We start from the raw sequence: 27010 nt of genomic DNA, 5'->3' as shown, positions 1-27010 counted from the left end.
TACTAATGCATGAACTGGCCACTGGCAACTAACTGTTAGTGATTAGTTGCCATTCGAAAATTTAGTCACCATGGCAACTAACTAGTCACCACTTAGAGGGCTGTTCAAGATCCTAATCAGCGTTAACTTAAGCAAAACACACACACATATATTCCCATAAGTTGATAAGCAAAAAATCAACATGTTACAATGCTGTTCACAAAAACACTAATTCACCTCTAAATTGAATTGGCCTGTTATCGTCTTGTTCCAGTTGTCTCAACTCAGAGCTTCCAAATGAGTTGACCATAACCATGTTGAATAACTTTGGACGACACTCTTTAATTAAATTTTGATCAACTTCACCAACTACTTGTTTGTTCTTATCGACTCCTTGCACTTCTGATAAACTAGCTTCTGGTTTTTCTTCAGTTTCCATTTGATTTTGTGTGTCTGTTTCGATATGTGCTGTAGTACAATTTTCTTCAAGATCAGAAACATTTCTCGATGGATGATTCTTGTCATTGTCATGATTCATAAGTAGTCCATTGCTATTGTTGCCTTGAAATGATTCTGCCATGTCAGCCCCTGAAATTACATTTCATAATTGATAAAACAAACAAACAACAACATAACAAAGACTAGCAAATAGCATAGTATCAAACAAAAATTGCCACCATAGTTCTAAACAATACAGTACATTAAAAAGAAACAAAAAGTCAAATATAAAAGAAACAGACAGGTAAAGAAACATGACTGTAAATGCTACCAAACGTTACTTGTCACAGTTTTCGAATATCGCATCAACAGTTACTAAAACACTTATGTAAAATGATAAATGTTAAACAAATATAATATCTTCGGCAATTAACAGACAATGTTTGTGTTTGAATTTACTCCATTGCTTAAGGTTCAATTTATGAATAAAATCTTAAATAGTACTCACTGAAAAGAAGACCATGCCCATGTCTCCGCTAACGGCTAAACATGTTTAGAAGTTGTTTTAAGCCTACAATTTGGGCATGTCCCATTAGCATTAAACTGGTTTAATCGTAAGTCTTAAACCTAAACAGATTTTGCTAACCCTGGTCCAAAGGCAGTTTAGCTCAAGTAAACAAGTTTAACTGTCACATGATGACAGCCATTTCACTTTCTTTTTGCTTTGTCTATTCTACAACTGCATTCCAACACACTCTCAGACGCTGCTATCCATAGTTTGCCCATAATACCAAGTCAACAAGTTCCCGGACTACCAAACATAGCCGGAAACACTTCTGTTCTAAACATGTCTGTATTCTGTTCAGATTTCAATAGCTATAACCTTGCTGTTTACAGTTTTGGTTGCATTGACAACAAGAGAGGATCTTTGGGCTGCTGCTTGATGTTCCTGTCGTTGGTGATTGACAAGACCTGCTTTGTCTTGGGTTGTAAAGTTGCAACCAGGTTGAGAACACTGTAGATCGATCTGATCTGATCTGATACTTGCTTCCTCTTCTTTTTTCCTCTTGACTTCTTTCATCTTTCCATTTCCTCAGCTACTCACTCAACTCTAACTACAGCGTCCACTATGAATCTCCACTTAACAAGATCTTGGGCAATGTGCATCCATTTCTTGTTGAGCTTACATTTCTTCAAATCTCTCATCACAATATCGGCCCATCTCAGTTTCTGGCTGCCTACAGAACACTTACTCCCTCAAACTTGCAAACCAGCAGTTGCCTAGGATTATGGTGAGGCTCCATCCTGGCTACGTGGCCTTAGCCACCTTAGCCTTCGCTTCCTAATCATTGTTTCCACAATCTCAATACTTGCCTTAGCCCCCCCACACTCTATTTTCATCGAGAACTCTAAGCATAGAAAAATGCAACTTCTAAAACTAACTGAAATCACTGAAGGTGCCCGTGCCTCGATGCAGTCAACTGGGCATTCAAAGATCGCCTGGACAAACATACTGGGCAGCTAATATCTGTATATTTCTACTGCACATGCATACCGGGAATCACTCACTATGAAATAAGCTTTATCTTGTACATCTATATATATAAATCCAAGCAAACATCACTTCTACCCAAACCATGTTGTTCTTATAATCCACCTCGGCAAATAAATACAGCAGTAATGCTTGCGCACTGAGAAATCACCGGTACTCACAGATGAAGCTTTATCTTTTAAACACATGAATGAAAACATCACTTCTAAATCCAAAATAATATGCCACTTTTTACCCCAAAAGCCTATTTTGTTACTAAAATCTACAATGGCAAGTACCGTGTTGTTGCAAATAAAACTGTATAAGCCAAATTGGACTCACACTAATATTTAAGACAGGCATATATGCCATTCACACATGCTAGAGTATAGACATGACAACCATATACCAATTAAAAAAGCAAGATTCATTAAGATATATATAAACATGACTACCACAAAATGCCGGTTTCAAGAGCATCAGCTGAATTTTCATTATCATTGCCTGTGTCATTAAATGCTGCATGCCCACGCCCATACATGTGCTTGTGCACGTGACCGCTTGCGTATGCATGTTGTGCGTCTTGAACAAAAGCTCGGCTTCTAAACACAACCGGCTTGTACACAGCACAAGATCTTCGATTTTCAACTTTGATTTGCAAAATTACGACAGATACAGTGGTACAGTAATGTATGCACACTAAGAAATACATAACTCAAGAATAAAGTTCTATCTTGCAATCCATGAGTTGAAATCCAAATAACTTTCCTTACCCATACAAATCCATTTTGTCAAATTCCACTGTACAAGTAGAGAAAGCAAAGGGTGCATGCACACACGCACACACACACACACACACACACACACACACACACACACACACACACATGCACACACACACAGTAAAGTGCTAGCAGCCATTAAATACATCTTTCAAATATATCAGCGTACAAAAATAACATCATGTTAAGCTAACTTAACTGCAGAATATGTACGTAGAGCTAATCCAAAATCAGTTATTCGACGTGTTGATCTGCCAAACATACAGTACCTTGGACTCAACTCAGCGTGTGTGTGAAAAGGTAATGTGAGAGTATGGAATGAAGTGATCCTGACAATGTCGCAACTGCAAAATAGAGTAGAGGTTCTTCCAGAAATTAGAAACTAAAAATTTGTAGGAAAGCTACCGATGGCTGCAGCTATGCTCACATTAGTGAAGACTATAGAATTAAGAGGTCTACTATGTGTAAATCATGAAAACCAACAAACTGCAGTTTTCCACTCTCAGGAGTCCTAGATGTTTGGTTTTGCAGGTGTAGTAAGAAGATATCAGTTATCTGGACTATTCAGAATTATGAAGAGGTTATGGTCCCAAAAAGTTTTGATAAGTGACATGCTTCTGTATAAAGTAATCAAATCAAGAAACTATACCATTATTGTCTTGAGCACTCACTGCCTCCACACCAATACCACTCCCATTTGGTTCTGTCTCATTGCTTTCATCATCATTTGCAATATCTAAAAGACGACGTCTTGCAGTTGAACTTTCTTCAAATTCTCTATTGTCTAGTGACACATTGACAGCTACTTGAGAGGGATATCGAACATAACGCCTAGATAAAACAAAACACCAAATTCAAACTACGCAAAAAGTAAATGAGCATTCTCTGTTATCACTAAGAATAGAATTACAACTACTACAGTAGTAGTACATCAATTATGACAGTTGATTGGTACTGTACATCTGCACCAGCGTATCATGAACACTAGAGCAGTCTAATTTAACAAGAAGCTACTGTCTTCAAGCAGCAGTTTGATTCTGACAGTGTTCTCCTCAGGATCTTTTGGCAGCTCTGGGGCCGCTCTGCCTTATTCTCAGCAAGTAAGCTTTTAGGTCGTTTAGATCATCAAGATGCCAAGACCTAAAGATCTCGGAGTAAGCTTATTAATTAATGAACTAAGATGGCAGATTGCATCTAATTATGCGGAGCACTAACACTACACCAACCCATGCAGCCATTCGCCATGCTTTGCAGCTGGTGTTTGTGCAAGCAGGTACATGTCAGCAATGTGCATGTGAATATCATGTTGACGTTGCAAAGAACCATTCAGTCTTTCTTCACGAGCAACGCTGTCGCAGATAAGAACAAATGCATTGTTGAAATAAACTCTAAATAAATGAACTTACCATGATTTCAATAGAGGGTCCACACCCTGACTTGCGTATGAGAAAGCATGTGACACTTGGGCCAGCTGGGGAATTTGTAGAATCACTGTGACTGTCACTTTGTATCATTAACTGCTTTAATGGTTCTGGCTTCACTGCTGTGCATGTACTACTTGAATAGCATATTGTCTTAATTAATAGAATAAAAGCAGCTGCTGTTTCTGGTATAATTAATTAAATACTTGATTTTATAGAAATTTAAATTTAGCATTTAGTAATAAATTTCAGCTTTATGTTGGGAAATTTATTTAAACATTTTCAGAGTGAGACCACACAATGTTAACCGTTGACTCAGTTGAGCATCATTAATCTATAAAATATAGTTTTAACCAGCATTGTGCGTGACATCAGGGAAACGCCCACTCCACAGAGTATTCTGCTCTGCCTTTTAAGATTTCTGGGGAGAACACTGAGTTTCTTCTGTTCCTTTGCAGATTCTAACAGGAGCACTCAAAGAGCACATACCTCTAACAAAACCTAAACTATATCTGAAATTGCTGTGTCTGGATACTGTTCTACTTAAAGGGACACTGTCCAGATTATGTGTGTCCTTATAGTTACATCGACTTTTCACTGGTTCTTCTGTAATTACAAACTTCCTATACATAAGAGACTGCTGTTCAGTGTTGTCATCAAATGCTTCCAAAGATAAAGATCACACAATAAGTCATGTTGAGTTTGGTGAGGTCCCATTTAAGATTCTAAAGTCTGTTCCCGAATTAAAGGGTAACTGCAATGCAAAAATCAAAAACTCTTTTATGTTGGAAATCGATAGTTCTAGTTGCATACATGACAGAAAAATAGTTTTAGATCTTAAGTTCAGTCTTTGTTGAGATATACAAGTCAAAGTTGCTTCCGGTTCTTTAAGTTCCGATAACGGGTGTGGCGTATGTACACGTCACAGAAGGGAGACGTGTGTGTGGCCTGTAAAATGACTACATCTTCATATCCAAGGCAACGCTGCTAGGTAGAGGCAACGGCAGCAACAGTTATTCTTCTGAAGAGCCTTCTGGAGGTTTTCATGTGATGATAACGTTCTGTCGTCGCATAAACCGCAGGATGAAGAAGATCTACTGGGAGCCATTATAGTGACTAGACCACACAGGTTCGAACTCAGCAAGTGTCTCTGAAGTTTTGAGATCGCCTGCTGCCTTGGACGTAGACGAGGAAGAGGACAGGCTACCCGATAGCCTGTCACCAATCGCAAGTAGAAGTAGGAGTAGCAAACGTAAACGCACATCTGGGTAAGTGAACAACCATCATAGGTGCAGCTGTGGTCGTTGTGAGATGATGGATACGTACTCGTGTGGAGTGCGTGTGCTGTCAAAACGTATTTGAGGTTGTCTCAAATAATGACATGATAATAATGTCGAACACTAGCGACAATACTGGCACAGTGTACTGGTGAGTTCAAGCAAAACTCTAGCAAATGCTGTGAAAACAGAACAAAATGAGTCGGCATTTATACGTTGAATTCACGTTGACACAAGGTTTGAGTTCACAGTACAGTATACTGTACGACTGCATTCACTACACAAGAGGATAGCACGTAAACGCGCGCAAGTCTAGTCATCAAGAGTCTGACCTCTCCTAGCCATTTGCAGTAGTTTTAGTCCTGCACAAGATTCTTCCTCATCCTCATTTTTCCCGCTTCTCAAATGCGGCTCTCCTTTTCTTTTGCGGAGTGCTGCGATCTTGAAGTGTGGAGGCAGGTACACTGTAAGATGGAAAATGGTGGCCTCAATTTCGCTCTTCTACAACCCAGACCAAGTTCTTGAATAAACCTGGCTGTACGTATCTTAAAGCAATCAGGCTAAATGGGGCTACTACAGACTCCTGTCCACTCAGTAGGACGCGTTGTACTCAGTAGTCACCCAGACAACACAAACATATCTGTAATTGTCCTACTATTTGCGATTCCCACTCTTTTCTTAGCTTTGGGATCTTCAGAAATCGAAAATGCTTGCATATGACTTGCGCGAATTGGTGCATCCTGCAGCCATGCAACACCAAACCATTCTTTCGCCACAGATTCCTTTGTTGACAGTACACGCTAGCGTGGAGTCTCCCCTCTGTGACATGTACATACACCATGACCATACTGGAATTTGAAGAACCAGAAGCGACTTTGACTTGCTATATCTCAGCGAACACTTAGCTTAAAAATCTAAAACTATTTTTCCTGTCATGTATGCAAGTAGAACTATCAATTTCCAACATAAAGGAATTTTTGATTTCTGCATTGCAGTTACCCTCTAAAGTCAGTTCTGCAAAAGTGGGCTACTGGAAAGCTCTCTATGTCTGCTCTATTCAATTATGGACACCTCTCATTTGTAGGATGCATTACACTGGAGATAGGCAGAGTTATGTGATGCCTTAGGTAAAATAATGAGATAAGGTGAAGTCTTGTCAATCATGTCCTGTTCTAATTGCATACCTACTCTAATTAGATTGGTACATTGTCCTAAATAGTAACTAGAAACAGTTTGAGAAATTGAATGTAATTGACACGCTAGGTACAGCCACTAACACTCTCTATCGCTTTCTACAGCACCGTCGGCTTTGTTCTGCGTAGTTTACTGGCAAGGTTTCCACAACAGGGGTAATGAGACACTGAAAGTGACTGATACAACAATAGGGCATCTGGTACATTATAAAGTGTTAGGTATCCTAAGCCACTCCCCAAAGCTGCAACTGACTTTAATTCTGGAATGAACTTTAACGTTAATGCTGCTCTCTTGCTAGAAGAATGTGAAATGTGCATCTAAAGAAACTTGTGCATGAGCTTCACGACTTCTACATTATATTAGTGCACACTGCTTCAGATGCCATAACATAATATCCAATATAACATCTAACAACCCAGATCACTGGCATGTTCAAGTTGTACAAAAGCAGTAAACTCCAGATTGCCAATGGAAGAGCATGTCTTATTGCACCTACATTAACAAGTACGGTGTTTGAAAACAACTCACAGCCAACTAGATGAGCACGAGTCTATGCAATCCATGTGCATAAAACCCATAAGAATCCTCGTATAATGCAATAACATAGAATGTATAACAACAATGCTACTTATAGAGTTTCATCTTCCAGCGATTCCTTGTTCTGGAGAACCTAGATTTCGTTCTAATGAAATCAAGTTTGCTAGGGATGGTCATCTGTCCAGGGTCTCCATGGTAGTCATTTAGACAGTATCCCTTTAGAATCATTTCCAATTTGGGCCAAACTCCACCTCTGGTAAAAGTTCTATAAAATTTGACCATAACATTTAGAGTTATGCTGTTGACAAACAATCAAAAACAAACTGAGGGTAGGACATAACCTTCATGGCAGAGGTAATTATGTGATTGCTGTCATCAGAATTGCAATGTAAAAACATTTGCACATCACAACAGCCTCATATCTCTATTTGTAAAATAATCATCATCAAAGAAAGCCGTAAAAGTGGTAAAAATGCATGCATATGTCAAATTTAAATTCTTCACGTAAGCAGCTGACTTAGACCACTTCCCACCCACTGAAGATGTTCGCTTTAGTTACATAATAGTTTCAACTGCTTCCATAACTTAAAGTCCACTTTGATTTGACTACATACTTATTACTACACTACAAGAGCATGCAATGCACATACAGCTTGTTTTTGCAGATTGTCAAACACTAAGTAGAAATCAGTTGCAGTACATATAGGTGTATTTGTTTCATAACTTTTGCCAGTTACATTGCAGCCATCAATGCATGTAACGCAACTTATGTACAAAAACAAACCCCAATCACTTAAATTAATAGCAAAAGAACAAAAAACTCCAACCTCACCCCATGTGTCGAATCAAATGCTGGTATAAAGAGCCATACGTCGTAGTGTTTCGAGGCACAGCAACAAGAAATGGCCAGCCAAACAGAGAAGATGATGTGTAGTTGTAAGTACCAGAATAGTAACTGTTCACCTGTCGTGCTCTGCAAGAAATCCATACAAATAAGTGATAAGAATTCCAAACAAACAATATAGTAGCGATGTACTGCAGGGCTCTTATTAGAACATTTTGGTACTGTGTGCCAAAGAATGGTACAGTGTGGTTAAGGAATAGGATAGAGGCCATGGAATTCCCTGGAGGATTGCAGACAAAGGAAGACATCACTGATTGCCATATTACTGATTCTGATTTGGTTGCTTCCTCCACAGATAAATTGTCAGTAGGAACTGACCTCACATCAGTTACACATGCTGCATACTTTCACCAACTGTATAACAGTGATGTCTTATTTTGTCTGTAATATCCTCCATGGAATTCCATGGTTTCTACCCTAGTCCCCAACCACACTGTACAAAAGCACATAGTACCAAGATGTTCTAATAAGAGCCCTGGAGCAAAATGCGCGGAAATACAATACAGTCCATATATGTCACTAACAAGATGTTGTACTGTGCTACTAGCCAAAGAAATATTGCACACAAGAAAAAGGAGTAAAGTAACTTTAGCTATGTGCTAACCACAGTACACACACACACACACACACACACACACACACACACACACACACACACACACACACACACACACACACACACACACTGCAAATAAATACATGATACTAGTCTAGCACTAGATAAAAGTATGCATGGTTGTAATGTTAGAGTATACCTTATCTCTCCTAACATTTGCTACGATACAACTCCTGTTGGGTGATACCTAAATGTTTCCTGTTTTTTATTATTGCCACATTCTGCTTCAGCAATATGATGATACTAATAATATCTCATTAATTTCACTTCATGTGCATATAAATAAGCTAATACATATTAATGAACTGCAATCTACAGATTGTTGGCAAGAAAAACAAGTGCATCAACTGCTAAATTCTGTGGTAGTCACAGACACAAAGACACTGCTTTGCTAACTTTGAAAGTAGAGGATAGTGAGAGAGTGTTTATCTCTCCACCAATCTAGTGGACACATTTGCACATTTCTACATCAGCACATTTCTACATCAGCAACTAAGAATTGGGTAAAGAGTTGGAGCTCCCTGGTTGCTCCTTCTTGCTTGTAGAAACAGCAGCAACATCTCTTTAATGTTTTCTAAAAATTTTGCTAGCTTTTTTTCAGCTTGCTTTCTTGGGTGGCACTGATGCATCAAACTTTGGTTCACTGGATTCTGAATCTGAAATTTCAGAAGACCCTGAAGTTGATCATGTGTGTTTCCTTTCTCTCAGAATGCCACACTAAGCTTTGATAGCCACACCAGTCATTTTAAACCAATCTGCAACAACATCGTTAAATGTGAACTAAACGTCTCACCAAAATGCTGCAGTAGCCACACCCACAAAGATCCCAAAGCCTTCTCCACCTGAACATTTCTGGTGTATGGTCCATCACCCATCACGTGATTCGTTTCCATGAACGTGAAAGCAACAAAATGTGGCAAAAATGCTTAATGCAAAGTAACCATAAACCCTTCAAACTACCAGTACAGAGTTCTAGCCAGGATTTTTCCCAACCGTCAATACGTCATTAAATATAATGATGTCATTAATGATGTCATCAAATGTTTGATGTTAACGTATTTGGTATTGACATCATAAAATTACTTCATCTGTTCTCTAGTTGTATTAGAATAAGATGCAACATAACACAAACAAACAGACAGATACTACAGTAGATTATGACAATGACAAGTTGACTTAAAACTAGAATCATGAGCTGACCTAAAAGAGTAAAGATGTACAGTACAAAACAAGAGATTAAATATTAACAGTAACTAGTAGAACACCTGCTGCACCCACAGTCACTCATTAGCACTTCTTGTGTGAAAGGTCAACAGAAATTCACCTCAAACACCAACAAGAAGACCATGCACTTCCTAAGATTACCAGATGTCTGACATGAAAATACATATTTTCTGTAGCAACTTTGGGACCATCAAGACCACTAATGTCTTTAGATCCGTGATCCCACACTATGCATGCTAAGGCTTTTCAATTCTGTCCCAACCGTCAATAAATGCTGTTTTCCCCACTCCAAACGTCCCTTCCCTCTCCCAACAGTCATTTTGACAGTAGTGACGGTACTGGTGAGAACACTGCAGTAATAGCAAGAAAACCTACACAAACTACGTTACCAAATGCTCACAGCAGTGCTACTATATCCTGTGCTCACAAAGCCGTAATTACATCAATTAACTAACACCGGACTAGTTACCAACATAAATGAAAACAAATAAATTGTCATGCACACTACATTAAACAGCTTACCTCAGTTCTCTGTGATACACTTTCAAAACTATGGTATCAGGATCATCATCTCGTTCTACAGGAACTTCATAGCTAAAATGTCAAACAAGATTAGTTCCAACTTGGTAGTAATATGATTGTAAAGCAAAGCAAGCTGTAATTCATAAGTAGCAAATCACTGTAGAGATTACAAATGTACTCACGCATAAAGATCATCTCGATCATAGATCAATGTTAGTTTTTCTTTATAGCTGAAGATCTTATGCAATCGTGATGAGTAAACATCAGCAAAGACCAACTAAAACATAACTAAAGTAATGATGATAGCAAACTGCGACTCAGAACTGAAACACAACCTTGCGATGATCTACTCCACTCACGGTAGCCAACTCTTTTGCAAGGCTTGCCACTGTACCATGCTTGGGCACAGTTACACAATACTAAACAAAAACAAGTGAAAAAGCAGCCCTACACAGAATGCAGAAACATAGAACAAAACATAATCATTATTGAAATATTATAGAGTTACAAATTGTTTAACTACAAACAGATTACTTCAGATCAAACTATTCAGCATTGACAAAAGTACTACTGCATTAGCACAATACAACTGCATCTACAACAAAGCTATGCAAACAAGAATAGATAGAAAACAGTTTAAACCAAAACAAAACGTGCATGTTTGCAGTTGAGTAATCATCAATTTCCCAAATTTCACCTCTGTGCTAAATGCTGATTAAGGACACCAACAAGCAATGCCCAATAAGAAGTACTGCACCTTATATCCAGATGCACAATACAGTATGTAGATAACAACATATACCCATACGCACACCTACTCACATGCACTGCATCTGCACACAAGTCTCTTAATGCACATCATCATACTGTGTCTGATTTGCCTGCCAGAGACTGGGTTCAGTAAACTTTAGCTACACCTAGGTCCTTAGAAATGGCATCAGTAAATGACTGGTTGCTGTCACGTTCTAAAGTAGAGCCGCTTTTACCTGACAAGGTACGAAAGGGTGTTAAAAACCAGATGATCTGCATAAGAAAAGGTAGTCAATTCTTTAGTTTGGAAACTAATGTATCAATATATCATGTATAGATCTGTTTGAAAACTGGTTTTATTAATAACCGACTATATACAGAATTTGTAGCAATCAATTTCGATGCCACAAACACACATGTCACAGCTGCAAAAGCAGTGTGTAGCAGCAGCCTTTCAAGGCCTTGACAATCAAAACAAAAAATTGTTTAGCCCTAGATACATAAACCATAAATGTTATTAAACTATATATTTTTATAACAATAAACATATAAGTTTCAATCTACTGCAAACATACTACACCATTTCCAGATCAACTTCATTCATAGTCACTTGAAATTCGGGTTATGTCAATTCAAATCCTACTTTGTCAGTTCAAATTGGCATTACGTCAAATCAAATTTATAGTCATTTCAAATTGGTCACTTGTCATTTCAAATTCATTCACAGTTATTTCAAATTGGTCAACTGTTCATTCAAATTCATTTACAGTCATTTCAAATCTGTCATGAGTCATTTCAATTCACTAGGTTGCGCTAATTATCCTGTAGATTCATGCCACTTCTCCTATGTAGTTTGGTTAGTATTTTCAATTTGGATGTGTTAAGCTATTGAGCAAACTCCTGATGCAGTGCACTATTTAGACTATTCGTGAAGGCATGTAGTCTCAAGAAGACAGACTGCACATAAATGCCAAATTACAAAGAAATTGCGAAAGAAGAAGTTGAATCAATTTAGATCCATTGTTGATTGTCCGCTGTTTTAGTCATAGGCACTGGCCAATCTTTATGTAATATGAACAGATGTGATCTCCCTCTTGGAAATTGACATGAGATGACTTACTTAACTTGGTGTTGTGCTTCATCCTGTACTTAATGCTAGAACATTGTTTGTGTCATGCAGTGTATTTGCTCAGTTTACAGAATAAAGTATATCTCCGGTTTCAATTTCTTGTGGTCAATCAGTAAAATGTGGTCAATCAGTAAAATGTGGTCAATCAGTAAAATGTGGTCAATCAGTAAAATCGCAGTTGTGTGTAATTGACATATATGTCTCAGTAGCAAATTTGAAATGACTCATGACAGATTTGAAATGACTGAGTAAATTTGAATTGCCAGTTGATCAATTTGAAATGACTGTGAATAAATTTGAGATGACAAGTATGAACATGAACTGACAATCTATAAATTTGAACTGACAAAGTACAAATTTGAATTGACATAATGCGAATTAGAAGTGACTATGAACGAATTTGATCTGGAAATGGTGTAGTATTAATTAGTAAATTTTCAGTTTTTACATTTACATTTTATACAAAGTACAACCTAAATCCACAAACAACATAAACCTAAATTATATATGAACACAAAGTTTGCAACACTTCTTTTTGAAACATCGTAGACATTCAAACCAATACATTACGACCATCTTGATTAGCAAGACAATTACACCTTCTCTAACTGCTGTAAACAAGCTACAAAATCCACCACATCAAACAGAAATGCAGCAAAATCACACCTAACAAAATGTTTCTTCCTCAGAAATTGGCAGATATAGCTAATATTCACCTAGAATGTAGATTAAAGCAATATCCCAGTCCCACCATAACCACAGCAGCAGCAAACCTATACACAATTATTTTCTATTGGATATACTACAATATTGGATATTCTCATGGAAAAGAATCATGTGATGGTGATGGACCATACACCAGAAATGTTCTGGTGGAAAAGGCTTTAGGATCTTCGTGGGTGTGACTACAGCAGCATTTTGGTGAGACATTTAGGGCATATTTAATAATGTTGTGCAGATTGGTTTAATTAAAATGACTGGTGTGGCTGTCAAACAGGCAACTTTTGCATGTTCCAGGCACTAATAACAGTATTACTGATGCCTTATCTTGTTTGCATGTAAAAAAAGGTCGACCACTGGCCCTTATCGTTGCAACTACACTTCTGCAGCACCCCTCCCCCATCTCTGACCACTGACACTCTCTAATTTATGCAGCAACAAGCAGAGGCTACCAAGCCGGCCTTAAGCGGTACCTTACATTCTGTGTGACTGCGCATAGTACCCTGTTCCCTGCCTCTGAGAAACAGATGATGAACTTCTCGGCCTTGATCGCCCAGTCAGCTGATTATGCAACCATCAAGGTCTACCTAGCAGGAATCCACCTGGACCACATCGAGAGGGGGTTGTCACACCCATGACTTCCCTTGTCTCAAACTGGTGCTGAGAGGTATCCATTGCAAAGGCAGAGACACCTGTTAATCCTGCTTGCCAATTACGATGAATGTCCTCTGCACACTAAAAAGATCACTTCATGAACTATTGGACATGAGCTGTTATGGCATTTGTCTGATGTAGCCAGCATGTCTTTGGTTTCTCAGACACTGACCTTCAATGAACTGATGCTATAACTTCAGGCGACAGACCCATTCCATCTAGACCATACTGTTTGTATTTATCCACCCCGGGCATTCTGTCTGCGCCTTGTGAGCTCTACACCGTTTTCTGGAGATTTGTCAAAGCACTCCTGGTGAGCTATTTTTTGATTTGCTGGTTGTACCTCCTTGACTTGCAAATCGTTTACCACTTGTCTGCGTTTACTGTTACATGCAGCAGGCATTGACACCCTGTGCGAGTCATATCTTTCTCATAGAATACAGCAGCAACGAAGGCTGCTGCTGCTGTGGGTATGCCCCGTTGGTTAATCCCAACTTTGGGTCACTGGTTCTGAGACTGCTACCGATGATATGTCTGCACCACAGCAAAGACACTCAGAAGAGTCCCCGCGCAACTGGCAGCCATGTCTGCTCATGGTACTCTGGCTTGGTGTCCACTTGCTTGAGATTTGGGTCTGTACAAGCAGACCTCCAGGAGGAAACCCAGTGCTCTGAGTGGTTTAACCACCGCTCTGGTTTGAATGTGTTTCGTGACTGGAGTTCCAGGCAGTGTTTGTGCCTTTGACGTCTGTGATGTGATTGATCCAGAGCTCTAAATCCAGGTTCAGTGTAGTTCAGCACTTCAAACGGTGCTCAACATTGGAGTTTGACGGCACCGTACCCCTACTGTAAACCCTTCCCAATGCTGACACAAATTCATGATGTACCCTGCTGTGTAGCATGGTGTTCTCATGAGCATGGTGTTAACAGAGCAAGTACGTACATAGTAGCAGTAGTTATTGTAATTCCAAAAATTATTAATGGTAATTAATACATTCAAACATTGCAAGTCACTTTTCCAAATGCATTATTTAAAGTTGTTTATTTAATTACATAAGCATATGTTAATAGTAGATTTATGATATAAACCTTTCTCAAGGTACAGTTACTTATTATTAAACAAAGGAAACTGTTCCTGTTACCTGATCTTGATTGACAGTCTTCGAATTTAAGTTATTGTTAACATTTTGTTTGACCTGGGGTCCTCTTCTCATTTAAAAATGCAAAACTATTTAGAAACAGCAACCACGTAGATTTGCATTATATTACCCATGCAATAATTTCAGAATTATGGTACTAAGCAACCACTCCAAACTTCAGATACAGTCACATAAAAATGCATGGCCTCCAAATAAACCTTGAGAAGACAATACACATCGTTAATTTGAAGTCCAAATCTGTGCCTGTCATCCAAATTAACATAAACAATCCTTATGTCTTCTCTAAACCCAATGTAGCACACACTGAACAGTAGTGACGCTCAAAATAAAGGGCAAAATCAGATCTGTGTGCAGAAGGCAACTTTAAGAGCAATACTATCAGTGAAAGAGCTGTGGTCATAATATTCTATACACCAATCTTTCTGTGCACTTTCATGTGTTCTACCTAACAATTAGAGCAATGCAGAGCATGTGTACGTAAATTATGACACTAAGAAGATGTTAGTCCTCATTCCATCTTGTTGAAGCATGGCAATCATACCTTAATATCTTCAATCGCCCTATTAGTATGACTGGTATGAGCTTACACTAAGTACTGATCTCAGCTACTCACTGCATTTCAGAGTCTCCTGTCAAAGCCTATTGCTTTCCACAAAAACTGGCTTCATTCACCTCAATAATCTAAACATTACTACGTGGCATGTTTGTTGTGTACTTAGGATGTGTTCGAATACTAGTTCTAGAACTGGAATTGGCAGAGGGAGCAAAGTTCTATAGTGTACACATAGTAGTTCCAGTTAAAATGCAGAACCATACATTACATTAGTCAAAAAGAAGTATCAGTGTGACTGTCTATAACATCTTTGGCAACACTAGTCAAATCCAAAACATATCAAAATGAAAGAAACTCCATGTGCATACAAGACGTGCACACGCACACGTGCACATGTGTGTAAACTTTTTCTATGTAAATATCACCTACATTTGTTGGCAAATCCATTGGATCCAATTTCACAAGCACCACTCTCATAAGTCTTGTCCTTTTTACAGGAAGTGGTAAAGTAAGATACATAAATGGGTCAAATGTCACCGACATCTGAAAGACAGAATTCTTGTTTTCTGTATTTCTTTTTTAGTTAAGTGTCACATAATATCTAACCCGTTGACATTTCGGACATAAAACAGTTGACTTAAATTGGCCCTGGATGAGGTCTACAATGACTGAGTCATTCCTTTTGCGATGATTTGTCCATGCCTCGTGAGCGACTTCTTCATCTTGCCTTCCAAAACTGTCCTTGAGTTCAACATAAGGTTTCTTTTTCACACGATTTAGATCTTCATGTAGACCGTCCAACAAGAATGCTAGCAGCTCCTGTGAATCATGCTAAAGAAATAGAAGCAATATTAAGTATGTCACAAAACAATGCATTCTAGTAAATTGCAACATTAAAGTGGCAGGATAAGTACACAGACAACGCTTAGACTTCCAAATACTACATAAACAAACTAAGAAATGAAAACTACAACATTAGCATATATATATATATATATATATATATATATATATATATATGTAAAATATAAACATGTAACTACTTGTACATGCATCTGATTCTGACTGTAATTTTCAATATGCAATGCATGTAGTCATTTTTCCAGGTTAAATGCATGTTAATACAGTCAGACGTCACTATTCCAACACTTGACAATCTAACACCCTCACTTTCTGACATGGGTCACTGCGTATAATAACAGTATTTGTTACCGATAACCAAACAGTCACACTAGTCCAACAGAAACCAGCAGAAAAAACATGGTTAGAATAATGACGTCTGCCTGTAGCTGCTTTGGAGTAGGTATTTTTGTAAGAGCAAGAATAGGATAGCAACAAACAACTATGGCATCACCTCTTTCTGTCAATACAGTTAGTCTAGGTTACAATGTAGTGTAACATAGTCCTATTGCGTTTGAATGTATCAGACTTAGCAAGACACAGCTAAACGAGCTAGTTACAAGAATTATTAAGATTCAAGAATTGTACAAATCAATCATTAAAAACATTTCTAGTAAATAACTTTTGTGCACTTCCAAGCTACCACACTTTGTGTTATACACCTGCCCTGTACAAAATGTTTAAATAAATACATGATCATATAAGCACACGGAGAGACAACAGTGCAAAATGGACAACAGATACTACACATTGTCTTATATACCTGCTGGTAACCTACAAATTGAGGAGCAAACTGGCCAACTTCTGTCTGCAAAATTGTAGTTAGAGCTATAATTCACACTCTATTGCAACAACATATACCTTAAATCTTCTAGGTGACACAGCAAGAGATCCTCCCCATAAGTCCAGCAATAAACTGCCATAAGCTTCAGCAATTTTTCCCTTCATACCAAGAGGATTTTCACGGTTAATGTCGTCACGATAGATATTGTCTGCGACATACATTGCAATGATCACCAAATAGTACACTAACAATGATGTAAAAATGTGTGTGTGTGTGTGTGTGTGTGTGTGTGTGTGTGTGTGTGTGTGTGTGTGTGTGTGTGTGTGTGTGTGTGTGTGTGTGTGTGTGTGTGTGTGTGTGTGCGTGCCCGTGCGCATGGTGGTAGCCACAGTACGCTGTGCTGTGTAGTTGCTTGCCTCTGTCCAGTTACCTGACCTCTGACTCAAAAAACCTATTAGATGCTTGAAAAGATCTACAATGATGAAGACGAAGAGTACGACACACACAAGGCATAGCAACAAAAAACAATTTTGAGCACAGGCTCAAGACATTGGCTTGATGTAATCACCCAAACTTGGTCCCTTTTCCTGTACAACTGCAGAGGTCTTGCAAGCCTCTCAGTTTGCTTCTTACGCACAAAAAGTAGCGCAGAAGTCTCATGGCTCTGCAAACCTTCGACTTTGCCGTTTGGCTTCTCTTATAGGGATAGCGTGACCATTTTACGATAGCGATGCAGGAGGAGGAAGAGGTGGTGTGTGTGTGTGTGTGTGTGTGTGTGTGTGTGTGTGTGTGTGTGTGTGTGTGTGTGTGTGTGTGTGTGTGTGTGTGTACGTGTCTTCAGTACAGTAAAATGACATCCACTTTGATAGACACGGTTGCAGCTAGACAACTAAAAAATATCATGCCTTAAGACTGCTTACCAAGAAAGTATTTGGTGAGAGGAGGAGTATTACTAAGGCACTGAAGAGCTGAGTTCATAAAGCAAGTGTTTCCAAGGTTACTCAGACCTGTCAGGCCTGGTTTGCTTGTACGATTGTAGCTTTCAGAACTGTAGTTGCTGTAGCCATAGTATGTGTTATAACTGCTCCTGTTTCCAATTGCTGAGCTGGTTGAAGATGAAGATTGCCGATACTAAAGTAAAACCCATACAAAAAGAATTAAAACAGCTAATGCATAAAATTATAAAAAGAAGATAGAAGGTAGGTCAGTTAACGGTCTTGACAAGTAAGTAACAAACAAAAATCAGTGTCAGTTGACATCAAAATCATCCAGTTCCAGACAGTAGTGTAGCAAGCTATTCATACCCAAAGTCATGTGACTCTATAATTATCATCTTACAGATGCTTTGCACTAATATCCTTTGTATGTTTCCAAATGCAAGTTTTTCCATATTACCACACTAACTAGTAGCTGATGCTATCTTTACATCCTTGTTGCAACAGTTCTGAACCTTTTGAAAACCATAATAAACTTATCATGAAGCACTATTAATCAGACGCCATTTTGCTTCCAAACGCACTATGGTTAAAGAGAACTCTCACCAAAATCAACCATTTCTCAGATGAAAGTTGTCACTTCATGACACAACCCTTTGCAACCGTTTACTGCAGACTTACCATAACAAAGAAATAGAGCATTGAAGTTTCCCGTGTGGGCGTGTTTAGTACCCATTTGTCTCGTCAGAGTAACTCTGATTGCTGGTTAGCAAGGAAGACCAATACCTGTGCACTTTTCAAGATCAGGACTGTGGAACATATGGTGGCAAGTTGCAATTTATTGATTAAAGCAAACTGGGACTTCAAACTTATCACGCAAGTATCAACTGTCTCAACACCATGAAGCTTCAAAAGAGGTCCCTTCTTAGATTAGTTCATAGATCATATCTCACTGCATTTCGGGTGCATTAGGAGCACTTGGTATGGTTAAATCTAAAGTATTTACTTCCAAACAAGAACAGAAAGTAACTCTTTGTGCTACATACAAGGAATCGTCTAAACAACTCGTGGCCCATTCTCTGCTTCTGTGGCTGGCTGAACTGTAAGCTTCCTGCAGAAAGATACTAGGCCTTGTATCTTTCTTTCAGTAAGTTTTAGTATTTGATGAAAGTTCTCGTTTAAACTCTATCCAAAATTATACACAGAGACTTTTGTTGCAAGTCACCACAGATTCTGTAACTCTATCAGAATAGTCTGTAATCGTCAAAATAATAATATTCATCATAAACGGAACATAGATGTTGTCCCTAATTACTCAATGCTAATTTCCTGTATAATTTCACCTATCAGCCATCAGAATAAGGCTTTGTAAAAGTCACATGACTGAGCAAATAGAGTACTCAAAAGACATTGAATTACTTTTGGCCTGTGTCACTATGTAGAGTGTGGATGCGTGGAATGTGCTGCGCCTCCAGTATAAAGACGTCTGGCTAAAACACTAACTTACTCCCATTTACTCCTTACCCCTACTCCAACTAATCACTACTACACAACATATGAGTGAGTCATTCACACCCTACCTGTGCCTCTGAGCCTGATTTGTCTCTTGGCCAACTGTCATCTTCATTCTTTACTTCCAGAACGAGAGACTAACAAGCACAATCATCACACTACAAATTGCCACTGAACAAACTCCTAAATTTCACCTGGCCTGTGTAGATGCTGCAGTCTTGCAAAGTAAGGTCCATCCGATCAAGACGTTCAAAATATGAACTCATGTACTTTGACCATAGCCGAACTGCCAAGCCATCTTGTACGTTGAACAGCTCCTTCATTTCCTTGACAATATTTTCTGGCACAAATAAATAGAAACAACCATTGATTAAGTAACTCATGTTGATATATCAGATATATCAAAAAGTTGCACAAATTGGAAACAAACAGTATGACTGACTTGACCTAAACAGCTATTCAGCAGAGCAACCTAGCTAAGTAGCCTGCTCCCCAACAAGACAAATAAGGTTGTTAATTATTGGTATTAAAGTATTCTGATCCAAACAAACTTTACTCTTGCTACCGTATTTCCTCATTTAAATGCCATCCCCAAATAAATGCCACCCTTGACTAAGATGGCAGTTCTTGAAAAAACACAGATAGCATCACCTAGCCTCGAACTTCCAGACCAGAGAGCGCGCAAACTCTAGTCTGGACCAAAATGATACTAAAATGATTTCAGAAGTACTTATCAAAAAGCAATGCTAAATGATAGTCTAACAGCCTACGATCGTTTTACCTAGTTCAATAATGAGATGGAAAGGTACCTTGCTTTTGCATTACACAAACATATAATTTGTGTAAATGTCATGAGCTCTCACGAATGAAGAAGAGATGTCTGTTGTGTTTGCGCCAACATCTTGGTAGATGGCATGAAACAACAACTCTTTGATTCTTCAGCAGAACGCTACCTAGTCTAACCGCTCGACTAGCGAGACTACCCCTCGACCAGTTGTCAAAGGTGATGGTCTAGGGGCACTGCTATGCATGTCCTGTCCCCGCAAGCTTGAAAAGATCGAAGAACTGAAGCTGAAACTAAAACTAAAACTAAGCTGCATCCTTGCACAAAAGTCTCCATTCACGGCTCTTGCGTGCTCTTAGCACCTTTGGCGTGCACTTAGCTGCCAGGAGGATTTCACATGTGCGTAATCAGCGTTAGTGCGTTTAGCATAACCAATTACTGCTAAACCAATCACAATTTACAACCGAGATTCTGGTTCTAAGACGCTGATTGGCTTAGAAGGCTATTTCTGAAATCAATTTAGTACCATTCTGGTCCAGACTAGAGTTCGCGCGCTCTCTGGTCAGAAAGTTCAAGGCTACGCATCACCAGGCAGCAAACGAAGTATCTCAACTTACCAGAGCAATGATACAAGGACAGGTGATGTACACGTTAATTAAAGATGAGGACGACAAAAAAGAAGATGGAGGAGTTGGAAGCTATCGAAGTAGGCTGAGTTGACAAGTAGAATACCGTATTCGTATTTGTTTAGGCAATCATGAAGTGGATTCTAGAAAAAGATGTTGAGTAAAACATGTCAGATCCTGAAAGCAATACGCTGCCCTCTGGAGCAAGTATGCCCCTGAATAAATGCGAAACCCTTATGACGGCCGAAAGCAATAAATACTGTGACAATTGAATGAGGAAACAAGGTAGGTACACCCTTTTAAAGCAAGTTACCAGCTAACCCATTCCAAGTAAGTAGGTTTGGCAGCAAGAGAGTTATAACATATGTGATCACAACAAGTACTATGTAGAGCCGGCTTTAGTGACACGTGTGTCTCTTTGTGTTCATTAGACAATGCTCAAACATAAAACAAATTTGGTCTTCCTGAAACAAGGCTAAATAAAGGCTAGTTCACAATATGTGACGAGAGCAATCCATTCCGTTCCATCAAATACCACATCAAACGCACCTCTCGAGCCGTACGACAAACGAATTGCTTGACGGAGCATTGGCGAACGAATAGAATCAATTCTATTTTGTCTGGTCCGATGAAAGTTGATGGGCTGCAACAGGAAATGATTAGGTACTGTTACCCAATCAGAGAAGAGCAAAAACCAGGATGTCGCAATCATGCAGAGTGCGAATGGTAATTAGCAGAACAGAACATACAGTACACGTATTGTGAACACTGCCAGACATGATGGACAGCTGTCCGGCACGATCCATCACGCCTCTGTCGCATATTGTGAACCAGCCTTATATTTGATATACACTGCCATTATTTCTGCATTAATATATATTGACACCATCATCATGTGTATAACAGCGAATGCCAAGCACCCATAGCAATATTCAATCAAAATCACAACAAGGTCCACTATAGTAGTAAAGCAACATACCGTATAAGATGAAATATTGGTGGGGAATTTATTTTGACGGATTGGCAAATTTTTCAGCGACCACCATTATAAAATTTGCCATTAATTTGGCCACGGGGATTGTTGACACCATCATCCATGTGTATCAGGCATCATATGGCAATGTGGTGGTACGTCACGCAGATGAGGCCACAAGATGGTAGGTAATACCTGCTTGCCGTCAGTTGTGCCTATGAATGAGGCCGTGAGGCGATTGATGAAGCTCGACTGTCACGTTCACGCGAGTCCCGTTCTTTGCACTGACACAGCAGTTCTTCATCACCACACAGTAGTTGGAGACCAGTAAGTTAGGGAAATGTGAGCCACGAAGACAGCTGTCAATCACAAACTCCTCTATGACCACTGATGAAATACCAGTTATCAAAAACAACGATGTCCGACCACCAAAATACAATCCACCAACATGCTTTGTCCATCAATTTCTTAGCAAACCGCCAATATAAATTCTAGCAAATGTTTCATCTTATATGGTAGTTCCCTCCATTTCATTATTACCAACCTCAACCTCACGTTAGCTAATAAAAAAACTTGCAACTCCACATCATACTAACTATTTTACAAACTATAGCATAATTTCAAATTACCAGTACAGGTGCCTTCAACACAAACCAAAACTAAACCTTCTAGATTTATTGTTGACTCACATCACAATAGCTTTGTCCCACTATGTAGTACATTGGCAAAACCATTCAAAATATAAACTGCCAGTATGGCTATGGTTGTCAATATGATTTTAATACTTGTCTGGAAATAATGAGAAAGACAAAAAGTAAAAAAGGAACTGTTTGGCAACACAATACCATCAACAGACTGCCTAAATGAGCTCCAAGTACAGTCGCGTGTCACTTATCCGGCCCCCTTGGGACCGGACCCCTGTTGAATAAGTGAAAATGTTGGATAACTGAAGCTGTCTATTCAAATGTTGTTCATATTAGACGGCATTTTTTCCACATTAGGTCTACTGAATGTAGAATACAACAAGAAGAAATGCTTGAACTCACTCTCAAACTTGTTTCAAGAAACAACTGACATGCACGTGGATGTACATGTACTGTACACTTACGCAGCTGACCAGCCAGGTCACCCACGTGACAAGCTTGACCTGTCAGTTAACAGGCGTGTTGGATAGGTGAACGTCGGATAAGTGACATGCGACTGACTGTACATCACATTAAAGCCAAAATATCTATCATACACAACTAGCAAAATGGCAGTCGTACAACTTACCTCTGCAGTCATCATAAGGAAAATGTTCAAACAAGTATTGCACTAGTCTTAACTAGATTTCAAATTTGTTCTACCTCTATAACTTTAATCTCTTGATCTACTGGTACATCTATTTGTCTGTGTTTGGCAGCCAGACATACAACTCTCGACCTCTTACGTATCCTAATCTTCTGTGTTAGCCATTAGTTTAATTATAACCTCACCTAATTTCTTTGCCTTGCTAAATTTCTTCACCTTCACTGTATCTTGGTCAGTGAAGAGGCACAACTTCACATCAGTCATATAAACTTCCACTTTCAGATGCTTCATGTACTGTCCTTGTGAGATGACCTTTCTCTCCACAGGGTCCTGGCCATCAGCAATGCCATACCATGTAGACAGCATTACCCATGTCACAGAAGGAAGCAGGTGGTAATCAAGTTCATCAATCATGTTAGGCTTCAAATCAGTAAAGGACTCATCTGCAGATGTCAAAATGAAGTAAAGCCTCCATATAACCAAACAAGTTATAAAACCAACAAAGTATGTACCCTTGAAAAGATCAGTGTTGTCTATTGGACCTGGTACAGCTGACTCCTGTCCAGCATTATACTGATTCCAATAGTCATAACCAACATAAAGTTTCCACTGTTTAAACCAGCGAACATCTACCAAGTACCTTAAACAAGACAAAAACGTAAAACATAAAACTACAAATAATGTTCAATGCTACAGACAACCAAATGCTTGTGATTGGTAAAACAAACAATTATTCAAAATTAAATAAATTTGAAATGTTCTGATAGAAAGCCATATGGAGTACTGCTACCAGTAATGCGCCATATCAATATTGATATACCTTGTATGGTTCATCTGTGGCTCCTACCCTAGGAATATCAAACATCAACTGCAATTCATAGATTATTAAGAGTTTGATGCTCATGTCTCCGAGACACCATGCTACAGGATGATTTTGGCGTGGCCTCAGAGCAACATCAACCACTTTGCCCTATATTATAACATTATGAAACTCAGCAGTAAGCTCCAAGAGTTTTGTTTAGCATGTAGAAAGCTATTGTCTGTAATCCCTACCTCAGAGATGCTTAGACCATAACGGTTGTCTAGACAGAAGACAAAAATTTACGCAGGATCCAACTGAATCCAAGAAGCACTGTTTTCTGTTAGTGTGGTTGTGACCTGGAATAATGTCCAGCCACTGTGCAATAACTGCGTGCACTGTGCCCAATGCTCCCAACACCAATGGAACAAACAGTGTCTGCCACTGCCACATGCGGCTTACCTACACATGCAAGTTGCTGTACTTTGTCAACTTCTCAGTCTGTTTCCTGGAGAAGTTGCCAGTCGGACAGCTGATATCAATAAGAAGACAAGTGTTTATCCTCTTATTTCTTATGCAGATGTTATGACAATTGGCACTGATCTTCCTAGTAGTAGGGATGACTGTATTCCACATCATAGTGTGGTGTCCGTCTCCAGAAGCGCATTAGGATGATGCCGATACCATCTCTCTACTGGTACTGTACCACAAACTGATGACAAATGTCCGAGTGGATAATGGACCATCCCAAACAGTTATACGGTTTACCATATCAATGTGTAGGGGTAGTCTCTCAACAGCAATAACAGAAATTTATCGTGTTTCTCTGTCTGTTTGTGGGTAATGCTACATCACAATGGCAAGTGGGAGTTGCAGCTAAAATGGCATCAAACAGTGCAAGTAAAGCCAAATACCTAAATAAAGGCAGAAATATGTACAAAACACAGTTGCAATAGAATGCACTGATTTTCACATCAGTAAAGGAACATTTCACCCATTGACGCATGCGCAATAGATGGTAACGTACGTTAAGGCCTTAGGCTGTGAACCAAACGCTTGCTGTGCGGCGCAGTGCATTGTTTTGGTCTTGCTTTCCGAGGGCCAACTACTAGAGCACACAAGAGATGGGTCTAGACGCTTCAGGCAACTCTAACCAGTGAAAGAGAACAAGTTACAGTTCATAAGCAACTCAGTCGTTCGTACGTTGTAAGCTCCACATGGATCGTCTTGAGCAACTTGCAATCGCTCCGTCTTTTGCACTTTCCTCCATGTTTCTTTCTATGAATGAAGACCATACTAAGTACAAGGGGCTTGCTTGATGCAAAAGACACATGGAAATATGCGTCACCGCACATAAGCACGTGACACAAAGTGCCTTAATTCTCCAGCAGAACCATCGCCGTATGTGTACTTTTCGCTGTCGATTGAAGTTGAGTCAGTGATGCGAAAGCACGGTTTATTTTCGCCTAAGCAAATATCAAAGTCTACACAAAGTGGTAAAACAAAACCTACACTTATTGGACGTTATTTGGATTTTTGTTTTCTAACCTTAGCATAATGCTCCGCTATCAAGTTTGCTCTGAGATAGCGCCAAACTTCCCAACTTGATGTGTGACCAGAAATGTTTAGCACCGAGGGCAGAGTCAGAGATGCGCAGCCCGGTGAAGTGCTCCTTTAAACTGTCTAATACAGTTCTTAGGTTCACATCACAGGGATTGGATATATGTACAGGTATTACTCTGTACCATAGACAGCACACTGGCCTGTATAGACAGACAGCAAAATTTTTAACTATAGTACTATGTGCTATTAGAAATGGTCTTTCACATGACGGCATTTGCATGTGCGATCCATACCATCATTAACTACATAGTAATTATTATTATTTCCTTCACATCATACAAAGTTAACACTAACACGGACATCCAGTATACATACTACAAAATCACATATCCACCATACTGTATAATGTGTTATTTCGGTGTAATTTAGTAATTCAGAAGCAAAAACCTTTCAGTGTAACCTAATTTCGGTAAGACAAGGCACAGATTTAGTGTGCCAGAAGTAGAAGAGATTTTGGGTGTCACATGAGACCTAGTACCGCTTGCCCACTACCTATGGTGTCATGAACATGGAGCACCTTGGCTCTTGCGTTTGTAGGTTTTTCTGGGGAAGCTCATTGTTTCTCCAAGCAGGCGGTTCTCATTGCTGCACACAAAACTTCCAGGACTTTGTGAAGTATCCGGGTTACTTCCATTCTATTGGTGTCTTCTGCACTTGAAGTACAGAACTTAGAAATTTTAGGTGCTATCTTAATTTTAGGTAAAGAAAAGTCACACATTCAATTTACCGAAAATAAAATAACTCTGAAAATAACGTTATACAATACCCATTTGTAACTTTTGTCCATAACCAGAATAAGTCACCTCTTACTAGACTATTTACAGAGGATGCTCTCTTGAGAAAACTGATTTTCAAAGTCTTAATTCTTTCCACACCCTCCTGAAGCACACCCTTAAAACGGTCCACAATTGACTCATTCTCAGACTCTTCCTGATGCCTTTTCTCAGTCCAAGAAAGACAAATTTCCACAAAGTAAACTGAAAGGAAGGGAATGTGAACTTGTATTTTAATTGTGTCCAGTGTGACCATTGCCCTTCGACGCTACGTACTAAATTATCTTAGCCTACCAATTCAACCAACTCCGTCCAACTAGAAAGTAACTAATAAAAAGTAAAATGTGTTAAGAGTGTCACTGTCGTTGAAATTACTCAGCTATTGATAAGAATGCCGTTACAATATCAAGAGCGTGTCCCTGCTAGTATCTTTTCGTATACTGACTAATATTGTGGTCCAGGAAGTGCTACTCACCATGATTCACCTTCTTTCAGTTGCGTCATGTCAATGGTTTGTTTAACTTCAATAAGTTGTTGTCTATAGTCTGGTCTAGCCTCGTCAGCAGCATCAATCTTTGGTGCCTCCCTGTTGTCAACCGCACTTTCGTCCATTGCAGTCGC

At 39.1% G+C, this 27010-nt stretch overlaps 1 protein-coding gene across 1 annotated transcript; it reads right to left on the bottom strand.

Annotated features, from left to right (window-relative positions):
* On the bottom strand, positions 1-27010 carry LOC134195301 (ubiquitin carboxyl-terminal hydrolase 15-like). Its single transcript, XM_062664309.1, has 16 exons — positions 26865-27010; positions 23707-23834; positions 23380-23637; positions 19716-19861; positions 19590-19658; positions 17995-18205; positions 17152-17282; positions 17054-17098; positions 15997-16221; positions 15820-15933; positions 10761-10844; positions 10608-10702; positions 10426-10497; positions 7992-8132; positions 3380-3561; positions 1-567 (listed from the first exon to the last, which is right to left on the bottom strand). The coding sequence occupies exons 1-16, from the start codon at positions 26999-27001 to the stop codon at positions 197-199; spliced, it is 2409 nt and encodes an 802-aa protein (XP_062520293.1). The 5' UTR covers positions 27002-27010; the 3' UTR covers positions 1-196.

This window comes from Corticium candelabrum, chromosome 20 (assembly GCF_963422355.1).
Source record: "Corticium candelabrum chromosome 20, ooCorCand1.1, whole genome shotgun sequence".
Lineage (NCBI taxonomy): Eukaryota > Metazoa > Porifera > Homoscleromorpha > Homosclerophorida > Plakinidae > Corticium > Corticium candelabrum.
Note: the sequence above shows the minus strand (reverse complement) of the source record. Positions and strands in the feature narration are given on the sequence as shown.